The following is a 25546-nucleotide window of genomic DNA, read 5'->3' on the forward strand; positions in this document are numbered from 1 at the left end:
GCCCAGGGTCTAAACCAGTGGGCCAGGGAGGAGTGTCCAGGTTTTCCTTGAAATGTCTTCGTGGCTGTCTTGGGAGAAGTTTGTAGCAGATTTTCTAGGCTCCTGACGTCAGAGCTGGGTTATTTTTAGCCAGGGCTTCTCTGAGTACCAGCTGGCCCACAGTGGGGGCCCGGCCGTGGGGCTTTCCTGAGGAGGGAAAGCGGTCGGGATGCCAGGTTAGCTTGGAGGAGCCACGGAGAGGGACAACCGCTTCCAGGGACACAGCGCCAGCCTCTCAGTGGGGTTTATATGGGACAGGTCCAGGGCGCATTGGGGACCAGGCATCCCTCATTCTGCCAGCGAGCTCCCTGAGTCGGCCCCAGGGCTGAACCAGCACACAGTTTGGTTTTGTTCTCTATTGTCTGATTTTTTAATGTAATGATTTGTCCTTGGAAAGACGAGGGCCTAGGTCTGCTGCTTCCCAGCACTCGCCTGGTCTCATTCCTGATGACTCACCTCACTGTGTGTCTTTCCTCCCCTGTGGTGTGGCATAGCCACCTGGGAGGCCTGGTGGTTTCTGGGGGAAAGGGGGCTGGGGTATATTTACTGCCCCCACCCCTCACCCTTCACCCCTGGGCCCCTCTGCACTCAGGGAGCGTGCTCTGTCTGTATCGTCAAGTGACATAAATTTAAGGGAGATGGGATTGTGTTATCCTCTTGGCCCTGTCTCTCCATCAGGAGACCTTTTTCAGCAACCCACAGAGCAGAGGGTGGGCCCAGGGTACATGGTTAGTGTAGGCATGTGCCAGTGTGTGCCTTCCAGTCCGAGCAGGTGAGGTGGGTCCAAGTGGGTGAGCGCCCAGCTGTGCAGTCGTACCTGTGCGTGTGTGCATGCAGGAGAGTGCCCGCACATGGGTGGCAGGCTCTGTGCTGTATCAGGCCCCGTCCCCTGGGGCCACACAAGGGGAAGGAGCAACAGCTTGATGAGACTGAAGACGAGATGGGCCTCCCTGCCCCCAAGCAGGGAGCAGTCAGATGGCCCAGTGTTTGGGCTCCTGAGAGAATGGCCAGCTGCTCCCCCACCTGTCACTGCGTGTCATCTCCTCGCTTGATATTTGGCCCAGTTGAATCCAGACCTGCTTCTCTTTCTCCTTTCAGCTGTAGGATTTCTCTCAGGTCTTGTGGTTTACAGACTCATCCTAGAGCAATGGACCTCTTCAAAGTAAATGGTAGCACAGTTGAAAAACCAGTGATACAGCTCTAGTCGGGTGGTTCAGGTGGTTGGGCCTCGTCCTACACATCAAAGAGGCTGTAGCTCAATCCCCAGTCAGGGTGCATACCTAGGTTGCTAGTTCAATCCTGGTCAGGGCTCGTATGGGAGGCAACTGATCAATGTTTCTCTCACATTGATGTTTCTTTCTCTCTCTCAAATCAATAAATCAGTCAAATCAATGTCCTTGGTTGAGAATTAAAAAAGAACAAACAGTATGTAGAACAAACGAACCTTTTGGACATGACCTGGGAGAACTCTCCGTTGGTCCTGGAACAGAGGGCTGCCCTGCCGATTGGAGGGAGGAGTCCGCCCCCAGGAGCTGTGAACCTCCCGGCTGGTTTCCCTCGGGGGCGGGGTCAAAGCTAGAGCCTCAGCACCTCACCCACCAGGAGGCCCTCCAGGGAGGGGAGCTTGAGGGGAACAAAGCCTCCTCTACTGGGTCCACTCCGGGCCAGCTCTCTGGACACACCGGGCGTGCCTCTCCTGCCAGACTGTAAAACCAGGACCCCAGGATCTGGGGAAAAGTTCTGATTTCTAATATCCCAAGTACACTGCCCTCATCCAGGGCTAGAAAACTCAGCACCATCAGGCCCAGGCAGGTTGTACAGGTGTTAGATTGATGGGGTCTTACCTGCTCCACCTGAAGCCCTTCCGTCTGAACCTGAAAACAAAACACCGTGTCAGTGAGATCAGATAAACCCGAGAGCTGCCCTGGGCCTGCGCACTGACTGTGGCAGCTTAGCAAAGCCAGCCATGGAAGAGTCACAGAATTTTCAAGATCCAGGTGTCCAAACATTTAACCCCTGGTATTCTGTCGCTGATTACTGAGAGCCTCCTCTGTTAGACCGTGCTGTCGGGGTCTTCGTGCTGCAGAAGCCTCACTGCACTAAACAAGGGTCCTGTCAGGCAGATACCTTTCCGTGCCTCTGAAACGTCTCAGACTGTAAGATCAGGGGGAAAGGCAAACAAGTGCTCCCACACCCCCCCACTTTTCTTAATCACAGACAAACAAACAAACAAAAAGCTAGGCAGCGGGGAACCCAGGCAGCGGCGCTGAGCTCCCTGCCCCCGAGCCCTGCCAGGGGCCACAGGCTCCGCACTGACTGTGCCCTCCTGTCTCCCCAGCACTGCAGAGAGCGGCCCCGGTCCATGGTGGTCATCGAAGTGTTCACTCCCGTGGTCCAGAGAATCCTCAAGCATAACATGGTGAGTGCCCCCAGCCCCCTGACCACAGAGCCGGAGGAGGCAGGCACAAGGCCTTCCCTGCCTTTTCCTTTCACAAAGATTGTGGGTTGGGGTTGGCCACCTGATAGCCAGGGACTGGGGCTGGAATGCTGTTTTCAGTGTGGGTTTTCGTATAGCCTGTCCCCCTTGGTTCTGTGTTTTTGTATGCAGGCAACGGGAAGCATCTTTTCACAGGAGGTAAGAGTAACAAAAATAGCACGGCTGGGGTAGAAGAGATGAGTCTCCCATATGTAAAGTTAGAAATTGTGTCTGTAAGGTCCACCACCCTCAAGGAGAGGGGCAAAGTCCTCTCTCCTTCGCTGGGGGCTGTCCCTAGTGGCATCCTTCCAGCGTTCACAGGATGGAGAGGGAGAACAGAGGGACTGTACAGGGAAGAGATCTAACTGCCACCACCTTGGCCAGGTGTTCAAGGCCAGTACCAACAGGGATCAGCCATGGTGATGGTTTGTACCATTTTTACCTCTGGGTCTCCCTCCCTGCAACCCGCAGCCCCAGCCTCATCAGGAGGGAGCCCTCAGACCAGCCCCCATGGAGGGGCTGCCAGCAAACACCCAGCAGCGCTCCTCACTGCTGTCCGGGGCTGAGAAAGCGCCATAGCCTAGGGGACGTAAGGAGACATGACAGCTGAATGTCATGTGGTCTCCTGGATGGGATCCTGAAACAGAAAAGGATATTAGCGAAACACAGAAGAAATCTGAATGAAGTGTGAGCTCTAGTTAACTGAAAAAAAAAAAAGAGCAGTGGCAGAACTGAGCGGCACATGTACTGTGGACCAGCACTTGGAGTCAGTGAGGCCCCTTCTGCCCCCCTGTCCATCTGTGAGAGCAGCAAACCATTGTTTTCTCCATATCACACTTGGGGAAACTCAGGAATAAGCATGATGAACATCTGCTCACACCTTTTTAGAGCCCCACAGTGTGACATTCCAGCATCAGGTCACTCAGCCCTTAGGACAGCCCGTGGCCTCCCTTTACAGATGAGGCCAGGAAGGCTCCCAGGTGACTCGGGGAAGCTGCAGACGGTCATGCGTGCCCTGTGGTGCTGAGGTGCAGGCAGCCCAGAGCCGGGGCCCGTGCTCCAACATGCTGCACCAGGCCGGCTCCCAGCCCAGACTGAAGTGCGCCTCGATGCCACGCCGGCGCCCGTGCAGTCGCAGAGCAGGCTGGGCCACCGAGCCAGGCGTGAGGTGCCTGTGACCACTGCCCCGGGCACAGTCAAGATGCGCCATGTTGACAACAACCCTGAAAAAGGGCGGCCTGCAAACAGCCTGCTTTGTAAACTAGCTTTCCTGTCTGCACAGCATGCCTCTAACCTACCCCCCACGCCAATCAGGAGTGGACATGTGGGACACTGCTCTCCCCTCTCCCTCCCCGAGCCCGCTCAGGGCAGACATCATTAATCGTTGGCAGCACTCTGCCCGCAGAGCCCAGAGACAACTTAACAACCTCTCAACCGGCGCTCCAGGCAGCCACTGCCGCTTGAACCGTGTCAGCACCCTACGAACACTGAATGCTGTTTACCGTGCTCTGCCCCGAGTGATCACACGCCGTAACTGAATTGTTGCCTACTTCCGAGATCTTTCTTGCTTTAGGATAAATGCATTTCTTATTTTCTGAACATGGGGGAAAGGATACTCCATCATATGCTTTCTCCAGGACAAACAAGGACACTCCCTGCTTTTTTGGTTCAGGGGAGGTTCTGTCTTAATTTGGGCTGTCATCGTTTCACAGGTGCTCTCTGGCTTCAGCCCCTTGGGAGGAAAGGGTCTCTGATTGTTCATTTTAAAACCCCTGTGGATGAGGTGTGAGTCGAGGGCGTACTTTTCAGAGTCCAAAGCAAAGGTTCTGCAGTTTCTTCTGCAACGGAGCTTCTCCCCTCACCACTCGTCAGTGACAGGGCTGTACCCTGTCCGGGCCGTGCTTGGCCTGGCCCCTGCCTCCCCAGGCACATGAACACCTTTGCGTATTTCATGGGAGTCAGTAGACTTTAATAAGGGTTCTTTTGGGATACCTGACTTCAAAGGGAAAAATGTCAAAATTCAGGCAGCCTCCCATGGCCTAACCATACAACATCTCCCTTGTATTTGGCTAGTTTTATGGGCCTGGAGTGTTGACCATGTAATAATTTTCTGGATAAAAATCAGAACAGCTACAGGGCAAGTCCAGAATTTACAGCTCTGTTGTGGCCTGGCAGAGACCAGGGACCCTCGGGCATGAATTCTCACTTCACTTTTAAAGGACTTTCCCTAAGTGCTCCTCCAGCCCTGGCTGCTGTAAAGCATCTGCTAATTACCCACACTGTCGGAAGAGAACTGGTAGACAACTGGTGGATGGCGGCCGAGGGGGAGCAGTCCCTCCGGTGGCTCCTCCCAGGTGGCAGACTTTGGGTGTCACTCATTTAACTTAAGCTCCTTAAGCTTTGTAATTAATTGGCCATGGGCCACATGCCCCGTTTTGGAGCTGGGACTCGCAGCTGGTGCGGGGAGTCCAGTCACCGGTTAGTGAGTGTGCCTAGCCTGCCCCCAGCCACAGGCCTGCCACGTAGTGCGACCAGCGACTTCTCTTCACCCTGCGTGCAAGGTTTCTCGTTAAGGAGGCATCTGGGAAGTGGGGAAAATCATGCACCCCGGCACGGTTCCGGGATTTCTGAGCTTGCTCTGTTCCCAGAGTGCATCTTTTGCAAATATATCAATCACATGCTCCAATTTCGTGGAGAAGCACACTGAATCATAGAGAGGTTAACAGAGTCTCAAAGAGTGTTACTCTTTGGGCAGAAATGAAAATTAGATACAAGTGGAAGCAGTCCTTCAGCAGGTTCCCCTGTAGATTCTCAACAATATGTCAGACTGTGTCTCCAAGAAGGACCATGGTCCCTGTGTCCACGCACCACTCAGTGGAGTGTTCTTGTTGTGGCAGGGGAGGCAAGAGGGGGCTGTGGTCCCCAGTGTGGGTGACCTGACCTGCTTTCCAAGGGGAGCATATTTGACTTTTCCAAAGAGGCAGAGTGTCCCTCAACCAACTTTCAAAAGACGGTGAGACCCATATATAATGTTCATTCCCAAGGAAATGGCCATGCCTATCCAGAAATCCAATGGCAAACATAACTACTTTTAGCAGGGTTCAGCTGAAGCGGTTTTCATAGCATCATAAAGCCTTAGAGGTAGAAGGTGCTTAGGGAACAGTTCCTTCGACCCTCATTCTACAGTGGGGACACAGAGGACCTGGCGGCCCAAGGCCACACAGCTTTCCTGTCACTCACTTCCGGGGGACTGGGGTACTCAGGGCGTCGTCCTCAATCTGAAACCACAATCAAGCTTCAGTCTTTTCATCATGCAGGAGCCTCACCTTCTAGCTCAGTGTTCTGCATATGTGTGCATGCATGTGTATCGTGTATACATGTATGTGCATATTGGGGGTATGCATACACATGTATGTTCCTTCTGAGTTCTCTCTGGCTTCTGCTGCCCTCTGGATGTGAAAGCATAATCCCAGTAGACAGGATACAGTCAGATGAGGCCCACGCTGCCTGGAGGGCCCTAGTTCAGCCCTTTGGACTCCAGGTGAGGAAGCACCAGGTGGCTCTAGAAACACTCCCGTGAGCTGGCTGGACAGAGTGGGAGGGGTGCGTCCCACCCAGCCTTCGTGAGGGTCCGTGGGTCAGTTAGCTCCATAAGGAGAATCTCCACTGGTTTTGTTTCAGATTAGAGTCCTGCTTCAGGTTGCTTTTATTCAGTGGGTTTCGCTGAGTGAGACAATAGGAGGGACAGATGAGTCTGGAGACCGCCAGGCTGCCCTCTGTCATGCTAGTCACCCTCTTGTCCACACTGTGACTTCCCCTCCTGACTATTCAAAAGCCAGCTCGCAACTTTCAGTATGCAGCAATGAAGTCTCCAGGTCCCTGACTGTGCACCTGGGAGTGGACACTAGGCCCTCCCCGGGCTGATGCTTCTCTTATCTGCACTGTCTGTCTTCTGACAAGCCCCGGAGCTGACAGCCTTTCTGCTCTTAGCTGAGCTCTGTCCCACCTGCCCCATCGACACGCTGCATTGGGGAAGCTGAGAAAATGTCGGTCTCTAATCACCACTCATTGGAGCAGGCAGGGTAGCCCTGTCCTTGCTCAGTGCCCTTTAATTAGGCTTCAGCTAAGGTGAGATTCAGGCACCCATGGGCTGAGCTGGCTGATGGAGAGGGAGCGAGCGTCTTGCCCCCCAGGTGTGGGAGCTTGACCTTTACCTAACATTGGACAGGTTATTCCTCCACGTCTTCCTCCTTCCTGCCTGCGCCCAGGCACTGACCAGCAGCCACGCACCGGCCACTTTCCCTCCATACTCACTCACCGCCCAGCACACGGACCTTCCCTCCCAGGCCACCACTCTCACAATTGCTCACAACCCCACAACCCACGTGTCTCACGTACACCCCTCCTCCTACACTCATTTTTCACACACAACTCACGTCCTGTGTCTCACACTTTCTCCCACATCCCATGTCACACACAATCTTTACGCATACCTTCTACACGTCATGTCTTACGTTCTGTCTCCACACACACCTCCTTCCGCACTCCATGTTTTCCACACACACACCACCTTCCACACTCCACGTTTTTCACACACACAGATACTCCCATACTTGTCCAGTCAGCCTTTTTTGAGCTCATGTATTGTTGTCATCTGCCTTTTCTGGTCCCATGTGAAGATGGCTTTTTATACAACTAAAGTCACCAGATGCTTCTTAAGTTTAATTGTGGTGCGCAGTGGGTGGCCGGGGTCAGCTGAGAGGAGGAGGAAGCCAACCTGAGGAGCCCTGGACTGGGGACCGTCCCACCTGGCGCCATGTCTGGTTTTCGGGCTGCCTCATCCCTCTCCAGAGAAGGAGCAGGCGTCTACTCACTAAAGGTGTTTGGGGGCACAGAGCATCATGTCTGTCCAGTGCACCACCTTTGCCTCCTTCATACCCCCAGGAAGTCCCAAAGCAACACTCTGAATTGATGGCCTCAGATTGGGGCACCTACTGACTTTGCTGTTCTGAGTGGTGTCAGATAATAGCTCATAGAAAGGAGAGGCCCAGAAATTCTTGGGCGGCTGCAGGAGAAGTTCGTAGCCTTCCCAGGCATCATTGGTGGCTGTGCAGAAGAGAGGCCCCAGTTTGGCTGTTCGCTGAGCATGTCCATGTGCCACGCTGACCCCACCCAACCACAGGGCTGGGTTGGTGCCGTGCCAAAGGGTTGGCTACGTGCGCCAGAAACCCCCTGCGACAGGACATGTATTACTCTCTATTGACAGCAATCAAAGGGTGTAAGCAGGAGCATCACGGGGCCAGTTTTTTGAAGTAAAAATGTGTGTGCTTTCTAGAAAGAGGAGACAGCTGGTGTCTCCCCACTGTCTTCACACCAGTGGGTCCGGGCAGAGCGGGTCCCATCGCCAGCCTCCTGGCCTGCTCTGCAAGCGTGTCCCAACTCCTCCTCTCTGCTCTCTCTGCAGGACTTTGGGAAGTGCCCGCGACTGAGGCTGTTTACTCAGGAGTACATCCTTGCCTTGAACGAGCTCAATGCGGGGATGGAAGTGGTGAAGAAGTTCATTCAGAGGTGGGTCTCCCGGCTGACACCCTCCCCACCCCGGCCTGCAGGCCAGCTTTCCTTCTCTCCCGGAACCACGCACTCCCCAGATGCCCGGAGAGGCGCCACCGGTGTTCAGAGGCTGTGAGCGTCTCTTCCTTGGCGAGGGTCTCCTGGAGCCTCCTGACCACGTGCGGTCTGAGGCACTTACGTGCTGTGTGAGGTTGAGCCAGTTGGGTGCCGTACCTCTGGTCCTGTTTCCTCCACACAGGGGTTGTTGTGTGACCACGTAAAGTGGTACATGAGGAAGCCCCTGGCATAATTACCTGAGGCTCAGTAGGAGCTCAGGAAATGCTAACAGTCCTGAGTAATGTGAGCACAGCCTTGGGCTGTGGGCGCCAGGTGTGCAGGCAGCAACCCCCTGTGGTCCCAGGCAGTCCCCACTGGGGACTTTAACAGCTGTCTCTCAAACTGAGCCAAAAAGAAGCCAAATATTCTGGTTCTTACTCCCTTCCAGTGTTTGGGTAGTGGAGTCAGTTTTGCTTTGATTTTTAAATATTTTTCTCTGTGCCCTGGTTTCCTCATCTGTAAACGAGAATTGTAATACCCACTCCATCCAGCTAATGTGAGGGATTTGGCAATCTGACACACAGAAACGCTAAGAATTTTGCACAAATGTGATGCGAGCACCAGTGCTCATTGTCATGACTCTTCTTCTTTGTGAAGAAAATCAAAATAGCCTGGCTGTGCCCATTCTGAAGCTACGTGCCTCCCACACAAACTCACCCGCAGCTCACCAAGCATTTCCGAACCCCAACGGTGTGTCCTTCCACCAGAGTCCGGGGGGCTCAGGGCCCCTTTCAAGCATCCAGTTAAGGTTTATAAAGTTCTTTAGGTCGGGTCTTGCTCAGTCCCAGTGGCCATGGTAGCTTTACCAGGAATGTTACAGGTATTATCCCCAGGCCCCACGCTGCCCCATTTTGCAGATAGGAAAGCTGAGGCAGCCGTGACTAATAACAATGACTGTGCTTACGGGGGCCTTAGCAACTGCGTTCCAGGCCCCATGCTAGGTCAGCGGGACTGTAATAATTTTTCTTCCAAAGCAGGGCACTTCTGAGAGTAAAATGAGGTGTTAACAGTAATTATTTCAGAACTGCCAGCTATAAATGTGACTGTCCCAGGCCACGTGGCCATTATATGCTAAGTCTTCCCATAAATTAGAAAATCGGGTGTTTACTGTTACCCATTAAGGAGGGGCCGTTGTCCCCATTTTATAACCAAGTAAACTAGGAGTGGAGTGTTTCAGCAGGGTGCCACGACTGCTCGGCTGGACTTAGACCCGGGTACCCAGGACCCAGAACTTGGTTCTGTGTTGCCTGCACAGGGCGGGGCTAGGACCCAAATCCCGGTGTTGCTACCTCCCCACAAAAGACTCAGAGTGCTCCCCCAGTGACCTCCTCAAGTTTGTCCCAGCCTCCCCCCACCTCCCCGCTGAGGATGCCATCCTGCAGCTGCCTCACCCTGCCCTCTGCTCTTTTCCAGCATGCACGGCCCCACAGGGCACTGCCCTCACCCCCGGGTCCTGCCCAACCTGGTGGCCGTGTGCCTGGCTGCCATCTACTCCTGCTATGAAGAGTTCATCAACAGGTCAGTCCCCACCACCACCGGGAAGGACTGGGTAGGAGCACGCTGCCACCCCAGGGTAGGGACAGTGAGAGGCGGACTCAGCAAGCACGGGAAGTGGAGCGGCCTCCACCAGGCCGGCCTCCAGTGTATTTGCCACAGCCCATGCGCTCACTGAGTCCAGGGCCCAGACCCAGGCATGTCACTGGAAAAGCAGACACTGAGTCAGCCCTGGCAGCTGCACGGCCGTGGTGCCGACCTGGCTTCAGGAGCAAGAGTTTTATTCCAAAGATTTCTCACCACCTGGCACATGTGATACATAGGGGCCTGGGTGTGTGTGCATGCATGTATGAGGGAATGTGCATACATGTGGGTATGCACATGGGGTGTTGTGTACGTGTGAGTACACATGTAGGTGTGTGTGTTGCCCACATGTGTGAGTGTGCAAGTGTCCCTTCAGCGGGTGGCTGTAACGTTTGCTCCCTTTTTGCCTATCTTTGTAAACACAGAAATGGATTTTGCCTGTATATATCTTGAGGGCCCACTGTGTGCCAGGCACAGCTGTCGGCACTGCAGGTGAAAGAGAGCAGATTCGCCCTCGGAGCTCCTCCTCTGCTGGGGGAGATGACATACAAGTAAACGTGCAGGGTCATGTCAGACGGTGGACAGTTCTGTGAAAACAATCAAATGCAGCCATGACCGGAAAGCAGGCATGGCAGGGCCACTGCCTTGGTTCCCCCAGAGCTTGGGGACAAACCTTACTAGGGAAGTAAGCCCAGAAAGCACCAGGGAAGAGGACGGATGATAGGAACTGGAGCCTGTGTTCATAAGCGGTGACCACTGCGGGTCCCTGTGCACCCCCACTGGCCGTCCTGGGAGACCGCGTGGAGCACGTCTCAGTTGTTCCTCTGAGGGATGGTGACGCTGGGTGGTTACTTACCTGTTCCCATTCTGCCTTAATTGAGGATTGCTCCAGGGATGGAGTGACGCAGATGCCAGTAGTTTGCGTAGAACTAGTTTGCGTAGAACTTTCGACAGTGACCCTTGGGGTCCCTGAGGAGGATGCGCTGTGCAGGGCAGAGACGGGATCTGCTGCAGCCGCCCAGCCCGTCATTCAGGTGGCGCACTGCACAGCTCCAGCAGGACCACTGGAGCTGGGGATGCAGCGGGAATGTATTGCAGACCCTAAAGAAAAGGCAACGGCACATTCTGAGTCGCTGAAAACCTGTACAGATGGGGCTTCTAAAACAAATACTGTACTTTGAGGTCTTGGGGAAAGGACCACAAATGAACCTTAATGAGCGAGTATTTTCTTATGATGGCTTGAGAAGGGGGGATGACCGTTTTTAATGTCCTCAGCCCCAGGCCCTGCTATTCAAAGGGACCATGTCCATCTCGAATCATTTCCCTGTTCAGAAAGAGGTGACAGTATCCTTGAAACCAGAATATGCAGATGCCATGCTGATCATTCCCAGGTGCCCGTGAGAGACCCTGTAACGTGTTATATGTCAGTAAAAAAGAAGGTCAGAGCGTAGTGCACGGCCTGTATAGTCATCCCAGCATCCCTGTGTACACTGATGGTCACTTGCCCTTGGCCTCGTACACTCTAGCTCAAGAGCTGGCCAATCTGATCTGCACGCATTTCAAACTCAGGCCACCCCAGGAGGCAGGAAGAGCAAGAGGAGGCCACACACAAACACACACACATTCTCAGGCTCTTTTTCCTTCTGAAGCCTCTGGCTCGGCCCAGCCTGCTTGGGCCCTCTCCCTGGATACTGAGCTGGGACTCAGCGGCAGACCAGGCCAGAGCAGGAAACTGCACATTGAAGTTTTCCCTTTGTGTCTCCACGGCCCTGCCAGGGTGCCCCGGAGCAAGGTTTCCCTGACGTAGGAGCAGGAGGCAGAAAGACAGGATGCTGGAGCTCTCCCTCCCAGTGCCCATCCCAGGGGAAGGGTGGTGGAAGGAACCAGGATGAGGGAACGTACACACTGGTGCAGTTCGGGGACTGGGGACGGTAGGAGCCAGCGTGCCTCCTCCTCTCACTCACTCAGTACTCGATTGGTGAGGGCCCATTAAGTGCCAGGTGTTGAAGTCAACTGAGCCCGCGGATGGGACCCCTGAGCTCCCAGAGCAGATGGTGTCGCGGTGGGTGGAGGGGTGGGTGGGGCGAGAGTGAGCAGGCGGTTACAGCACAGTCTGGTCAGGGCCGTGATGGCAGAAGCCAGAGGCGTCGTTAACATGGTCTCCGGCAGGGAGTCTGAACCCTGGCTGCACGTCAGAGTCACCTGGGGAGGCTTTACAAAATCAGAGCGTAAAACTGAGCGTACAGCTACTCTATGATCCAGCTTCTCGTAGCTTTTGGTATATTCGTCAGAAGATATGTACAGGGATGTTTATTGCTGCATTAGTTCTAATAGTCCAAAACTGAAATCTGCCTCAACGCCAATGTCCTACGACAGGAGAATGGATAAATAAGTTACGATCTGCTCTCAAAAGTCATACTGTATATGGCAGCAGGAATGAACGAACTCATGCAGCCATCTCACAGACGTAATAGTAGGTAAAAGAAGTCAGACCCAAAAGATACGTAGTGTGATTCTTTTTCTTTCAAGTTCAAGAACATGCAAAATGAGTCTGTGGAGATAGAGGCCAGAATAGTGGCCACCTTTAGGGTGGGTAGTTAGATGGAAAAGCATGGGAGAAGCTTCTGGGCTTCTGGAAATGTTTCACATCTTGATTGGGGCCAGTGGTTCTCAACTGTGGGCAATTTTTACCTCCAGGGGATGTTGGGCAATGTCTAGAGACATTTTGGGGTGCCACCACTTGAACAAAAGGAGGGGTGCGCTGGCATCCAGCAGGTGGAAGTCAAGGACGCTGCTGAACATGCCACCAGGTGCAGGGCAGCCCCCCACAGAGAATTACCAGAATTTTCTGGCCCAAAATGGCAGTGGTGCCAAGGTGGAGGAATCCTGATCTGGTGGGTGGTTATTAGACGGGAACGTGTAAGAACTCACAAAGCTCTGCACCTACAATTTATGCATTTGACTATTCTGTGTTTCAGTTATACCCATGTATGCTGGAGCCCTGTTCCATTTGGGAGCACACCTCTTCCCAATTCCACAGTCAGTAGTGGCACATTGGTGGCTTGAATTTGGTCATCATAGGAGTATTTACACCAAGGAAATTGGCCAACACTACAGAAGCCAAGGCAGTTGGCTTTATTTTTCAGCATACTGCTGGTTATATCTCCAAACATAGCAGAAAAAGTGATGCCACAGCTCCACCCACTGCGTTCTGATTGGATTGAGATGGCCCTTGCATTGGATTGTTCTGTTTTATTTTAATTCCCCAGACAAGTCAAGTTCGTGGCCAGAGTTGAGAACCCCTTCTCTCAGGGGAAGTGAGGAAGGGATCCTTCAGGGAGGTGATATTTAAGTTGAGACCTTCTAGCTGTCAACAAGGTAAGGGCCAGGATGAGGTGATCCAGGCAGAGAGAACAGAAGGGACAAAGGCCTGGCAGGGCAGGTGGAGTTGCCGTTAGTCACATTTTTCTACCTGTGGTCCTTAACCACTTGCTTCAGGATCCCCCGAACTACTTTAAAAAGCAGACTCCTAGATTCCAGAGCCCAGGAATCTGCTTTCTGGGCAAGCTCCTCTGGTGATCTTCTCCATCCTAAGGATGAAGGGCCACAGCGGGGAGGAAGTGACTACAGCAAAGAGAGGGGGAAAGTAGCAAAAGGAGATGCTGGAGAAGAGGCCTGGCCATGGACAGACTTGTACTGCTGGGCTTCTCCCACTTGCTCTGCCGAGCTGCTGCTGGGAGTGTGTGTTAAATGCAGGTTCAAGTTCAGCAGGTCTGGGGCAGGGCCTGAGACTCTGCTTGTCTCACAGGCTCCCAGTGGTGCGAATGCTGCTGGTCAGGGGCCACACTTTCAGTGCAGAACTCTGCCGAGGTTTTACTTGTGGAGTTTTCATTCTGAGAGTGTTGGGTTTTAAGGGTGGAAGGGACTTGACGAGATACCAGTTTCCAAATTCCTGTCTGGCAGCAGCTGCACAGAGAATGAACTAGAGGGGGCAAGCATGACCTGGGGGGAGTTGTAAGCCACTGTGATTGGAACCAGGTGCCCCAGGTGGAGGCACAGAGAGGTTGAGGCAGGCCTTGCTGCTTCCTGCACAGACCCCCTCGGAGCCCATGGTAGTTTGAGTTCCAAGTGATGCCATCAGTTCCTCCAGGAAATCACCCAAGGGCCGCAGTTTTGCGAGACCATTCCCAGGCTCAGGTTCACCCAGCTCTGTCGGGCAGTCCCTGGAAGAGAAAGCCCGTGTTGTCCTCAGGGCCCATCCACGGTGCTCTCTGTGGTACATGATGTACTCGCACACGAAGAGCAGACAGCTTGACCCAGGTTAGCATGGCTCACTGGAAAATCACCCGCTCTGAGCCAAACAGCCTTGAAAATCCACTCCTAAATCCCAGCAAAGGCAAACAAAGGGAAATGGAGTGTTGAGCATTTCAGCAGCAAATTAGCTCCGAACCCATAGCCCTCCCCCTACGGACCACACACACAATTTTCCATCAACCATAGAATTTTCGGACTTTGGCCCATGGCTTTTGTTTTTCCCCAGCAAAGTTTCAAGTGTATTTATCAAACATCCTTGGTGGGCTCAGCTCAGGCCTGCGTTGCGGTGCATGCCTGATAAATTCAGGCCCTCTGTGTTGGGTCCTACTTCTATGCTCAGTCCATCCTTGTACATAGGGAGGACGTGCATCTTTGGAAGCACACGCATGTGGCACATTTAGGGAGAGACTGCCAGCTGTTTGTGATCATACCATTGTGTTCCGAGTCTCTTGGAACAGTGGGCTCAACCTTGACTGCATACACAGGGTGTCTAGACCCCAACCAGAGATTTCACTCTAATTGAACTTCAGGATGTTGAGACATACCACAAGGGACACTGGTGTTTAGCCAGGGATGGAAAGCTCTGGTTCAGAGGCAGGGTAAGGGTGGCAGGGAGGAGGACTTACATATGGGATCTTGGAAGCCACAGTGGTGATGAAGAGCCTGGCCTCTGTAGTCAGAGACCTGGTATCAAATCCCAGGCCTTTCCACTTAACAAGCCCTATGATCAAATAGGTCATTTGACTTCTGGGCACTTCTTTCCTTACCCAAAACATGGAAATGGTAATACTGCCATTCAGGGATACCCAAGGAGTCTATGTAATAGCACTTAGCACTGCACCAGCCCTGGGGCACCAACGAGGGAAACCCACTGCTAGAGGTACCTTCGGTCTGATGTGCCTCCAGGTAGTGTTTGGAAGTGCCCAGTGAGGAGGCGCTTTATCCAGCCTCAAGGCACTAATGTCATGGTGTCCCAGCCCAGCATTTCCCAAACAAATGTGACACCAGTAAGTGATGCATAGAGCCCTTTGCATGACTGTTAGCACCCTGCACAGTCATCATTCCTTCAGGTGGTTGCAGGTGCCGTACGGCGGGGGGTGATGCTGCTGCAGAGAGGAGAGATCTGCATGCTCCCAGAGTTTGGGATGCTGGGGTTCGGGATCCCCTTGAAGTGGATTCCCAGGTGGAGAGCTGAGGCTGAGCCCTCGCACCTGACGGGGATGGGGCAGTAGAGGTGGGGCCTGGGCCTTGCCCTGAAGGACATAATGCTTTAGGAAGAGAAGGGGGACACTTAGACTATAGGAAGAAACCAGAAGCAAAATTGTTTAGTTACAGGGGTGTCCAGCCTGCAGCCCACAGGCTACATGCAGCCCAGGATGGCTGTGAATGCGGCCCAACACAAAATCATAAATTTACTTGAAACATTATGAGATTCTTTTGTGATTACATGTCGCAATGTATTTAACGTGTGGCCCAAGACAGTTCTTCTTCCAGTGTGGCCCAAAGATGCCAAAAGGTTGGACACCCCTGGACCGTAGGTCTCATAGGTGCGTCAGGAAGGTGTTCGGGGAAGACATCTTGGTGGAGGTACCTCATAGAGGTTAACATTCACTCATCCATTCAACAAATGTGTTGAGCACCTACTATGTGCAGGGACTACAGTATGTGCTTTAGGGACAGACAGCTGGATTTGGGTGCCACTTCCACCCCTCCCTGTCTTGAGACCGTGAACAAGGTACTTTCCCAGACTGAGCCTCAGTTTCCTCACTTGCGGACTAGGAACCAAGGGCACCGGCTTGTAGCATACGCCATGGAGGTTCAGGGAGGCGTTTAGCATGGTGGAGCCTGGCTTGTCGGAAACGCTCACTGGGCCTCGTAGCTCACAGCTGCTAGGACTTCAGGGTGGTGTGCCACCGCCTGCACTCACACGCCCCTCCGCCTCTTCCACCAGCCGCGACAACTCCCCAAGCCTGAAGGAGATCCGGAACGGCTGCCAGCAGCCCTGCGACCGGAAGCCCACCTTACCTCTGCGCCTTCTGCACCCCAGCCCAGACCTGGTGTCTCAGGAAGCCACGCTGTCCGAGGCGCGGCTCAAGTCAGTGGTCGTGGCCTCCAGCGAGATCCACGTGGAGGTGGAGCACACCAGCACTGCCAAGCCGGCGCTGACGGCCAGCGCGGGCAATGACAGCGAGCCCAACCTCATCGACTGCCTCATGGTCAGCCCTGCCTGCAGCACCATGAGCATCGAGCTGGGCCCCCAGGCTGACCGCACGCTCGGCTGCTACGTGGAAATCCTCAAGCTGCTGTGAGTGTCTCTTATACAAGCTGTTGCCTGTTCCCAGTGGGGTGTGGGAGGGCCTTGCCTTTCCCGTCCATATTTGCCAGTTTGAGGCGTGCAAGGGTGGGCATGCTGAGTGTGCACACTTGAGTTGGGGTGCGGGAACATGTGAGTATGGGTGCAGAGATGCAAGGTGTGATGGCACACATTTTGGGCATGCACACATGTATGCTGCAGTGTCTGGGCACATGTATAGGTATGTACAGAAGCATACATGTGTGTATAAGCTTGAGAACGTGTGTGTGTGTGTGTGTGTGTGTGCACGCGTATGAGCACACGGGTACCCAAGGGTGTCTGTGAGTCTGTGAACCTTAGCGCATTGTGTGGGGTGTGGGCTCATTCTGAGTTTATGAGTTTTGTTATATGTGTGAATGGCCATGAGTATGTGGTGTGACAGTACATGTGTGCCTGAGCATGTGTATGTGTGTAAGTATACAAGTGTGGACATATGAGCACTGTGCTGCTTTCGTGCACCAGTGGCTGTGAGTGCACACGTGTGAATATGAGCATTTATACACGAGAGTCGGAGTGTGTGTGTTTCTGTATTTGTGTCAGATATGCCTGTGCACCAGCATATGAGTGTTTGTGTTGTGCAGTCTGTACATGCTGTGTGTGCTCGGTGTGGGTGTCCATAAAGGGAGTGCCTCTTTGGGAAGTGGCCCCATGGGTTGATGTGAGGACCAGGCCCCCCCGACTCTTCGTCGTGAGCTCTCTGACGGAGGTGTGTGTGTGTGGGTTGGACCGTGCAGTCCTGGCTGCTGGGAAACGGTCTGAGTGAGGAGCCAGGAGGCTGGGTCTGAGCTGGGTGCTTCGGGCCTGTCTCTGTGCCTCAGTTTTGTAACTCTAGAATGAGGGGTGGTATTAATCTTTGATCTCCCAAGAGTCTTTCCAGTTCCGCCATTCACACTCAGGCCACTCAGACTCATCCCAAATTCACGCACCTGGTTCCCCGAGCCCCCGGTGGAGGACCTGGGCTGAGCTCTGCGGTCCCGCAGACAAGCTAGGTCTGGGGAACCCCACAAATGCCTTCCCCAATCACTCCCACAAGTCCTGTCCTTCAGAACAGAGCTCAGCCCTGCTCTCAGGACTTGGTCCAGAGGTTGGCACTGCCAGGTGCAGTCATTGGTGGGGGGTGGGCTTTTCAGAGGCACTGGGGGATGGGATGACAGCGTGGTCACATCCAACTGACTTATGGTCCCTGTTGGAAGCCAGGTCCCCTGGATGCAGGGGGAGGCCTGGCTCCAGGGGCTCGTCCAGCACTCAGCCAGGGTTTTGCTGAGTTTCCAAGGCTGTTGTACACTCTGCAGCGTTGGTTCTGCCTCTGTCATCAGCATGTTGCTGCCTGCAGTGGGCTCAGCGTCCAGAGGGGTGGAGGCAACCTGCCGGTGCCTGGTGAGCTGGTGAATAAGTCTGGGAGACGCCTCGGGGTGCCCCCGTGCCTTAAAGCAGGGCTTGTGGTGTCTGCGAAGATGAACACACACGTGCATACACCCACACACATCACGCAGTGGCTTCTTGTGCTTTGAAAGGAGAGTGTGGATGCAGCATCCTCAAACACTCCCTCTGCCCCGTTCAGGCCCTGAGAGGAGAGTGAGGCCCCCTGGGAGGTCGGTTCCAGCCTCGCCCATGCTTCTAGCAGCAGAGGCCAGCTGAGGGCACAACTGCATGTAATGACAGCCCACCCCACCCTACCTCACCCCCTCACAGTTGCCAAAGGAAATTCCAAATTATGCTCTGAGAGCTTCTCCTAGGACATGCCTCAGTCCCGTCAAGGCACGGGGGAGGCCCCAGTTTCTCCCAGGGGTGGGTTGTCAGTCGTGGCCCTCGTGTCCTCCCCGCCCTGGCTGAAGCAGGGCCCACCAGGCCAGAGACGGCCCTGCTCTCCCCCTCGGCCCCTGATTCTGGCTGTTTTCTGCAGACACCTGGAACTCCCAGGCCCCCTGCCGGCTTGGGCCCTGGCTCAGATTTCTCATTAAACACTAAGGGTTTGAGTTTCATCATGCAGTTCACACACATTTTTTTTCCCTTCTTCATAAACATGCTCATGAATGAGGACTCTGTTCTTCCTGATCTGCTTCCAGACCTCCTGCCTGCCCGCATCACCCAGCTGCCAGGGTGCGGGTAGGGGTCAGGGGCCCGGTCAGGGGCCACCCGCTGGGAGCCAGAGGTGTTCTGATGGATGTGCAAAGCTCAGAACACAGTCTGGGCCTGGTAACTCCTTTTCCTAGCAACTTTCCTTCTCCAACTCTGCTGTCTGCTTGAGTCACTGGCCCATTAGGAGGCCTGAGACATGTTGGGTCCCTAGCAGCTCAAAGCATTCCAACACATGATATGTCGGGGAAAAGCACAGATTTGGAGCCAGACTGCAGGGTTCGAAGGCCACAGATATATCGGTATTGGCCTGTGACCTTGGGTGACTTACTTGTCTTTTCTAAGTCATAGCTGCCTCTGGGCATTAGAGTGGGGTGGCGGGCATGGCTCTGGGCGCCTGGCAGGTGTAGACACCGGGCAAATGGGAGTTACTGCACTTCCTGAGTACAACTGTTTCCTCTATTTTAAGACACCTTTGAGAGTAAGATGCTTCTTTGACTTAATACTTGAGAGGAAATCAAAGACAAATATATTCAAAGCCCACCCAGGTCTGGGTGGCAAGAAGCATGCATCTGGGAACGTAGGGAATGCAACTGTAGGACATTTGCCATGTAAGTGCCGGTGGCAGAATTCTTGGCTCCTCTCGCCCTCAGTTTTCTTGTCTGTAAAATGGGTATCGTTCTCAGGGGGCTGGTGTGGGAATTTAATGACATGGGGCCTTTCCAGGCTGGCCCAGTGCTGGTTCTTAGTAAGAGTGGACTCCTGTTATCAGTAGGGGTGCTGCCTAAATGAGAGTCACGTGTGAAGAATGCAAGCGCAGGGGCTCTAATGTGGCATTGAGGGGTCTTAAGAGGACATTTTGTGGGGGCAGAGGAAGCCAGGCTTAGCACCCTGGCCCAGCTTGCCAACCCTGTGCATCGGAGCGGGCCCCGCTGGTCCCCCAGCTTGAGCATCACAGCCCTCCCCGCAGCCGGGGCCCTGAGACGCCCAGGCCCCTAGTTACCGTCATTACAATTTCACACCTCAGAGAAGGACCGCAAGCCTCTGAAAGTTCCCTGGAGACCCTGGAAAAGGAAGGCTATTCCCAATGCAGGCCAGGTTGCTGCTGAAAGCGTCGCCTTGTGAGGCCCGGGCTGGCTGGTCTGACGGAAAGAACCTGGACGTGGGAGCTGGACGGAGCAGACTTGGGCCTGTGGTAGTTTGGAGTCCAGCTCTTAGTCTGCCGGGCACCTGCATGTGACCCATGTACTTATCTGCCCGTCTGCTTCTGCATTCCTTTATCGGGCATTCACTGCACTGCTCGGCGGGGCCAGGCTCTCTGCCAGGTGCCGGGGCCCCACTGATCTCCTGCTCTCCGTCCCTCTGAACCTGGGAGCACCAACTGCTGAAGGCAGTGGCCTCACCTGCCCAGTGGGATGGACTGTGGGAAGCCACTGGCCACAGGTGAGGCCACAGGGAAGGGGATGCTCTTCTGTCTGGGGAGAGAAAGAAGCAGCTTCTGTGAGGAAGACATGAGCACATCTACTCACTCTGACCAACTCGAATCTGGCTACTTGGTATTTTTGCAAAGACCCGGATTTTAAAAGAGGCCTGATGGGCTGGAGGTCAGTTGGAAGACGCCCCAGCCATCGGGGGCTGTTGGGGGAAATGCAGATGGAAGTGGGTTTATCCTGATGACTGGGAGGTGGAACTAGAGTGCAGAAGACGGGCACCAGGAGGGGCATGGGAGACGTGGTACGTCGCCCGGCACAGTCCTGCCTGTGGAAGAACCGCCCCAGCCAGATGCCACAGCCCCGCTGACAAGAAACACCAGGAGTTTGGTGCAGGGAAGGGGGACTGATTGGGAGCGCGGGAATCCTGTCTGTGACCTGTAGCAGGAGTCCAGACCTCTCTGGACATCTGTTTCTTATCTGTAAATGGGGCTTCTGGAGCTACCCTGGCCCCATAAATGGAATGCTCAAGGCACTTCACCTGCTTTCCCTTTCCTGGCTGAGCCCAGGGAAGGCCTGGCTGTCTTGTCTCCTTCCTGGGGGTGGGTAGTGAGGCCGCTCATAGCCAGGCTTGCCTGGCTCACCAACCCTGAGGCTGGCACTGCTCTCCAGAGGCCCATGGCAGGTGCTCTGCTGGCCACGGGGTTCTCTCGCCCTGTCCCTTGGGCCTGGCCAGCTGGCCAGTCCCCAGGCACCTAGCCTCCTATCCTCTGCCCAACACACCCTCTGCACATGCTCAAACTGGTCAAACTGGGCATTTGGAGCAGGGCCAGGAGCCAGCCGCAGACTTGGAGCTGTGCTGGGCGGAGGCAAAAAGGAAGTCTGTCTTACTCTTCCTTTCTTCGCCTCACGGCCCCTTTCTTGGTCCTGCGTGAGCCGCCATAATGGAGCCAACAGGCGGCCAAGCTCCAGGCTGGAGAGACATGGGAGGGAGAGGGCTTCCACCCAGACCCCTGCCCTGGACTCAGCCTCAGCCCCCCACTGAGCTTTAGCACCTGGGGACACGGAACAGGCTTGTCAACATCCCTCCCCACTCAGCAGTGAACCCTGGGCCAGGCCCGTCACTGCCCTGGATGGAGCCCAGTGTGCCCGCCCACTGGGCACAACATCCCTCTGATTGCGGGCAATTTGAAGTCTCCTTAGGGCTTTCTGCATTAATGGCATTTTTACAAGTAACACTATTATTTTAAGGCAAAAGAAAAACTAGTAAAGTGTCCTTTTTGATAAAGGGAAAGGCCTTTGCTCACAGGTGGATGCAGGAGACACAAGGTATCACGTAGTTCAGTGGGTGGGAACGCAGGTGCAGGAGCCAGGCTCTCAGGCGTGGGCCAGCGTGTTCTCCTCTGTAGATGGGGACACGTTTCCAGGAGCACCTGGGCCAGTCCACCTGTGTCCGGGGAATAGGACGGGCACTGTCCAGAATGTTTGCTGTTACTTTCAGGTTTCCTGGAAACCAGGAGTCGGAGTCAGTGGCAGGTGGGGATGTGAGACGGGAGGGGCTTGGAGGGGAGACTAGCCAGCTACAAACATATATGACCTCCTCCCCCCAGAAAGCATATAGGTATTGGGTCAAAAAGAGTCTCTGTGTCCCCATGTGCATCCCACAGGCCTCTGAGCACCCTGTGCCCAGCTACCCATGGCGGGCATAGAGCACATGCCCGGCCTTGGGCACTGGGGCCCCCAGAATCCTTGCTCTGTGCCTCCTAGCTGCCTGCACTCACGGGTCACTGAGGTGCTTGGAGCCACGCTCTCTCACCTGTAAAGTGGGTGTGATTCTCTCTTTTCCTTTACTGGCTGTGTTGAGGATTAAGCAAGCAAGTTCATGCCCAGCACACAGCCTAGTAAGTGCTTAATACACCTCCGCCAGTAGCTCTGCGGAGCTTAGCTCAGGCCACCAGGCTTTCCTGGGAATTCTTCTGCGTGTCTGGCGTTTGAGTCTTTCCTCAGAACCTTCCAGGGTGTGAGCTGGATTCCGAAGGCTGCTGCTTTATCACCATATATTTGTAGGAAGACAGGGTGGGAAAGCTCTCACCCAGGAGTCATCCGAGCTGTCCATTGCTGACAGAGGCAAATGTGGGTTCTGGGCGTGGAAAGATTCTGCCTACTCTTTGCTGGCCTAAAACACAGACGGACATATGGCACATCAATATGTACAGTATGTTGGGAGAACAATTAGGTATGTCAAGAAAACTCCTTGGGCAGGGAGTGAAGAGCAGGGGGCCTAAGGGTACCAGATGATGAAAGGAAGCTTGAGAAACACTGAATTCTAAACATGAAGGCATTCTGGGGCCACGGGACCGAGAATCAGGAGTGTGGGTGGGCCCGGGGGGGTGTGCACACTCAGGGCCCAGGGAAGGCCCGTCTGGCCTCAGGTGGAGGCGCCCCATGTGTCCTCTCCCGTTTCCCTGACCCTCCTGGCTTCTCGGGGCTGCCGGCAGGAGGCGTCGCTTCTTTACGAGGCTGTGCTGGTGGGAGCGGGGAGCAGCCCTGCTGACTCCACAGCGGCCTCCAGAAGCTGGTGCCGCCCTCCCCGGGACCTTCTAGTGGCACAGCTCTGATCACCTCGGCCACTTATTTAACCACATCTCGCCTGTCAAGGGACTCCTGTCTGTCGTGGGGCCGATTCCGTGAGCGAGCAGGTCCCAGCACACAGTGGGTGCTCAGCAAATCGCAGCTGGTTCCTCATGAGCCATTGCTGTGTTGGCCTCGGTTTCCTCATCTGTGAAGTGAGGCCACTCCTATAACCATACTCTGTAATGATGCTATATTAATCATATAAATATGGAATAATCATAATCTTTATTGTGAAGAGTAAATGAGCAGGGATAAAGCTCTTAGCATGATGCAGAGTGCACGTGCACTGCGCTGACAAAACTGTAGCTGCTTGCTATTATTTTTCCAGTAGTATTGTTATTACCATTGGTGTTACTCCTGCCACTAGCCGTGACTGTAAAGGAAAGCTGTTGTCTGGACACAGAATACAGGTGTCCAGTAACTCAGAAGGGTTGGCCCAAACTATTGTACAGAGGAGGAGCCTGTAATTCTTATTTTTTGCGAATCAGTCAGTTCTGGTCACTGAGAGATGAGAATGGCCTTGCGTTCCCAACCTGACCCCCCCCAGTATTAGCCTGCCTGGGTTCCCATAGCAAAATGACATGGGCTTAGACAACAGAAGGGTATTTTCTGGACGTGGAGCTGTGAGATCAGGTGCGGGCGGGGCTGGTTTCCGCAGCCCGTTCTCTTCGGCCCGTGGACGGCTGTATTCTCTCTGTGTTCACACGTGGTTGTCCCTTTGAGTGTGTCTGTGTCCTGATCTCCTCTTCGCAGAAGGGCGCCGGTCACAGCCGATCAGCCTGTGCCCACGTGACCTCATTTCTCCTTAATCACCTCTTCACAGGCCCTCTCCAAACCCGGTCCCATTGTGAGGCACCGGGGTGTTAGGATTTCAGTATATGAATGTGGGGGAGTGGCTGACACATTTCAGCCCATAACAGCCCTGATGGAACGGTGATCCCCATAGCCTGGGTCCAGAGGCCAGGAGGGGTGAAATTCTGGGAAGCTGGGTGCCAGCCCCTTCAGTTGCCACTCGGAAGTCTCGGGGCAGGTTCTGCCCGTCAGGCCTCACGGCCGCACCGTCAGCATCAGCGACTTGTCCTCCCAGCTGCCTGGGCGCGGAGATGGTTAGAGCAGAGCTGGTGCCGCGTGAGTCTCTGACAGACTCTTGCCCCATCTTCGGCCACTGCGACAGCCCGCTGTGCGCCACCCCGTGCCTGGACCAGCCTGACGTCCCCTTCTCTTTCTAGGTCGGACTACGATGACTGGAGACCGTCTCTGGCCAGCTTGCTTCAACCCATTCCATTCCCCAAAGAGTAAGTCCCACCTCTGCTTCTGACTTGTGAGAAAACCTCAGTCACCCAAGTCCTCAGCAGGGGACCAGCCACGCCACAGGATGCACCGGGAACCCCAGGGACGACGGCGGGAGGTGGAGATTGGTCCTCAGCTCTGGGACCCCTGGGGGGCACCCCCTCTGAAAAATGGGGAAACTACCTCATTGCGTCCTTAGGGTCCACTGAGCTGAGAATGCAGGCAGAGCCATTAGTGGTTTTTATTACGTACCAGGTGGGGACAGAATACCTACCTCTGCTCTCTCCGAGGCTGCGATTAAAAAAAATGCATGTGGAACCACTCCATATGTCCTACGGTGTATGCTGAAAGCTGTCTTATTACGTCCATTATGATGATCATTAGCTCATGTTCCCCAGCGAGCTGGCCAGAAATGGGCCTTTTGTCTCTCTTGCCAGCCCTTACCCCAATACTGAGTTCATCACAGCCAAACAGAGAGGAATCTGCCGGGTGGATAATGGCCTGAGGAGGTTTGTCTAAACCAGGCCCTAAAATGCCTCCAGGTCTCTATTTTAATCGATGTGAAGAAGCCGGGCCTCAGGAGGCGGCTGGGGCTCTCGCAGGAGCCCATTAACGAGCCCGTGTTTATGAAATGTGGCTCTCTGAGGGGGACATTACACTCAGTAATTGCCCCATTTGCTGGCTTGGCTGGTCCCTGGGGCCCCCAGGACCCGAGACCGGAGAAATCTGACTCCTAAGAGCCGCTGCTGTCTCCAAGGAGCGGTGGTGTCATTGGCTGCACCACAGCCCTGGGGACCCTTGATGGTGGGCCCATGATGCAATTCACTTGGAGGATCGTCTCTGAATGTCGCCCTGATGTGCAGCCTTAATAAGTGTGGCTGTACCTTAATTGTGGAACAATTAACGAACACACCTGTGTCCCTGGTGACCGCGTGTAGGCACAGATGGTCACGCACATCCAGTTAGCGCTGCCTCTCTTGTTTACAGGTGAGGGCCCTGGGGTGGTTTGGGAGTGTGGCGGCTCAGTCCACTCACTCATCAAAGGAGGCCTTCGTTTTGCAGCTTCAGGTGGGGATAAAATGTCAGTGGTTTGTTCTCAGCTTCTTCTTCGTTCTTTGAGTCAGACACAAAGCCTAGCCACCCCCAGAGGAAGACCTCTGGGTCCTTGTGCTGTTTCAAAAGCACCCCACTAATAGCACTCTTCCCTTTGTGTTTGTTACAGAGCTCTCGCACACGAGAAGTTCACCAAGTGAGTATTTAGGCAACGCCCTCGTTACCTTCTTCCGCTGCAGATGTCCTCTGTCCTGAGGTCATCCCCCTCGGCCAGCCCTCCTTCCGGCCGTTGCCTGTCCCGTGCATTCTGGGAGGCGGCGATGGCTCCTCTGGGAAGTTCTCCTGACATACCCGCCCAGGCCCGTCCGGGGGTTTCCTCATCCTGCCAGCTCAGCCGGCTCCCCTCCCCTCGGCCCCCTCTCCTGGTCCACCCAAGCCAGGCCCCGGGGAATGACTCTGTCCCCTCCCATCTCTTTCAGGGAACTGAAGTATGTGATTCAGAGGTTCGCTGAAGACCCACGACAAGAGGTGAGGCCTTTCTCCTCGAAGCCTACTGTCAGGGCTTCTGCAGGACCCATGTGGGCCTCTCCGTGGCTCTGCCAGGGCCTCCTGGTCACCCATGGCGTCCAGAACAGT

At 54.5% G+C, this 25546-nt stretch overlaps 1 protein-coding gene across 1 annotated transcript in view; it reads left to right on the forward strand.

Moving 5' to 3' along the window:
* The window catches only part of LOC114488084 (c-Maf inducing protein), a 227860-nt gene that overhangs the window by 186697 nt on the left and 15617 nt on the right, over positions 1-25546 (forward strand). Inside the window, exons 7-13 of the mRNA XM_028501692.2 lie at positions 2378-2458; positions 7980-8083; positions 9596-9700; positions 16026-16379; positions 23797-23862; positions 25080-25106; positions 25390-25438. Of these exons, the coding sequence (XP_028357493.1) occupies positions 2378-2458; positions 7980-8083; positions 9596-9700; positions 16026-16379; positions 23797-23862; positions 25080-25106; positions 25390-25438 (786 nt within the window). The remainder of the gene's footprint in view (positions 1-2377; positions 2459-7979; positions 8084-9595; positions 9701-16025; positions 16380-23796; positions 23863-25079; positions 25107-25389; positions 25439-25546) is intronic.

This window comes from Phyllostomus discolor, chromosome 12 (genome assembly GCF_004126475.2).
Source record: "Phyllostomus discolor isolate MPI-MPIP mPhyDis1 chromosome 12, mPhyDis1.pri.v3, whole genome shotgun sequence".
Taxonomy (NCBI): domain Eukaryota; kingdom Metazoa; phylum Chordata; class Mammalia; order Chiroptera; family Phyllostomidae; genus Phyllostomus; species Phyllostomus discolor.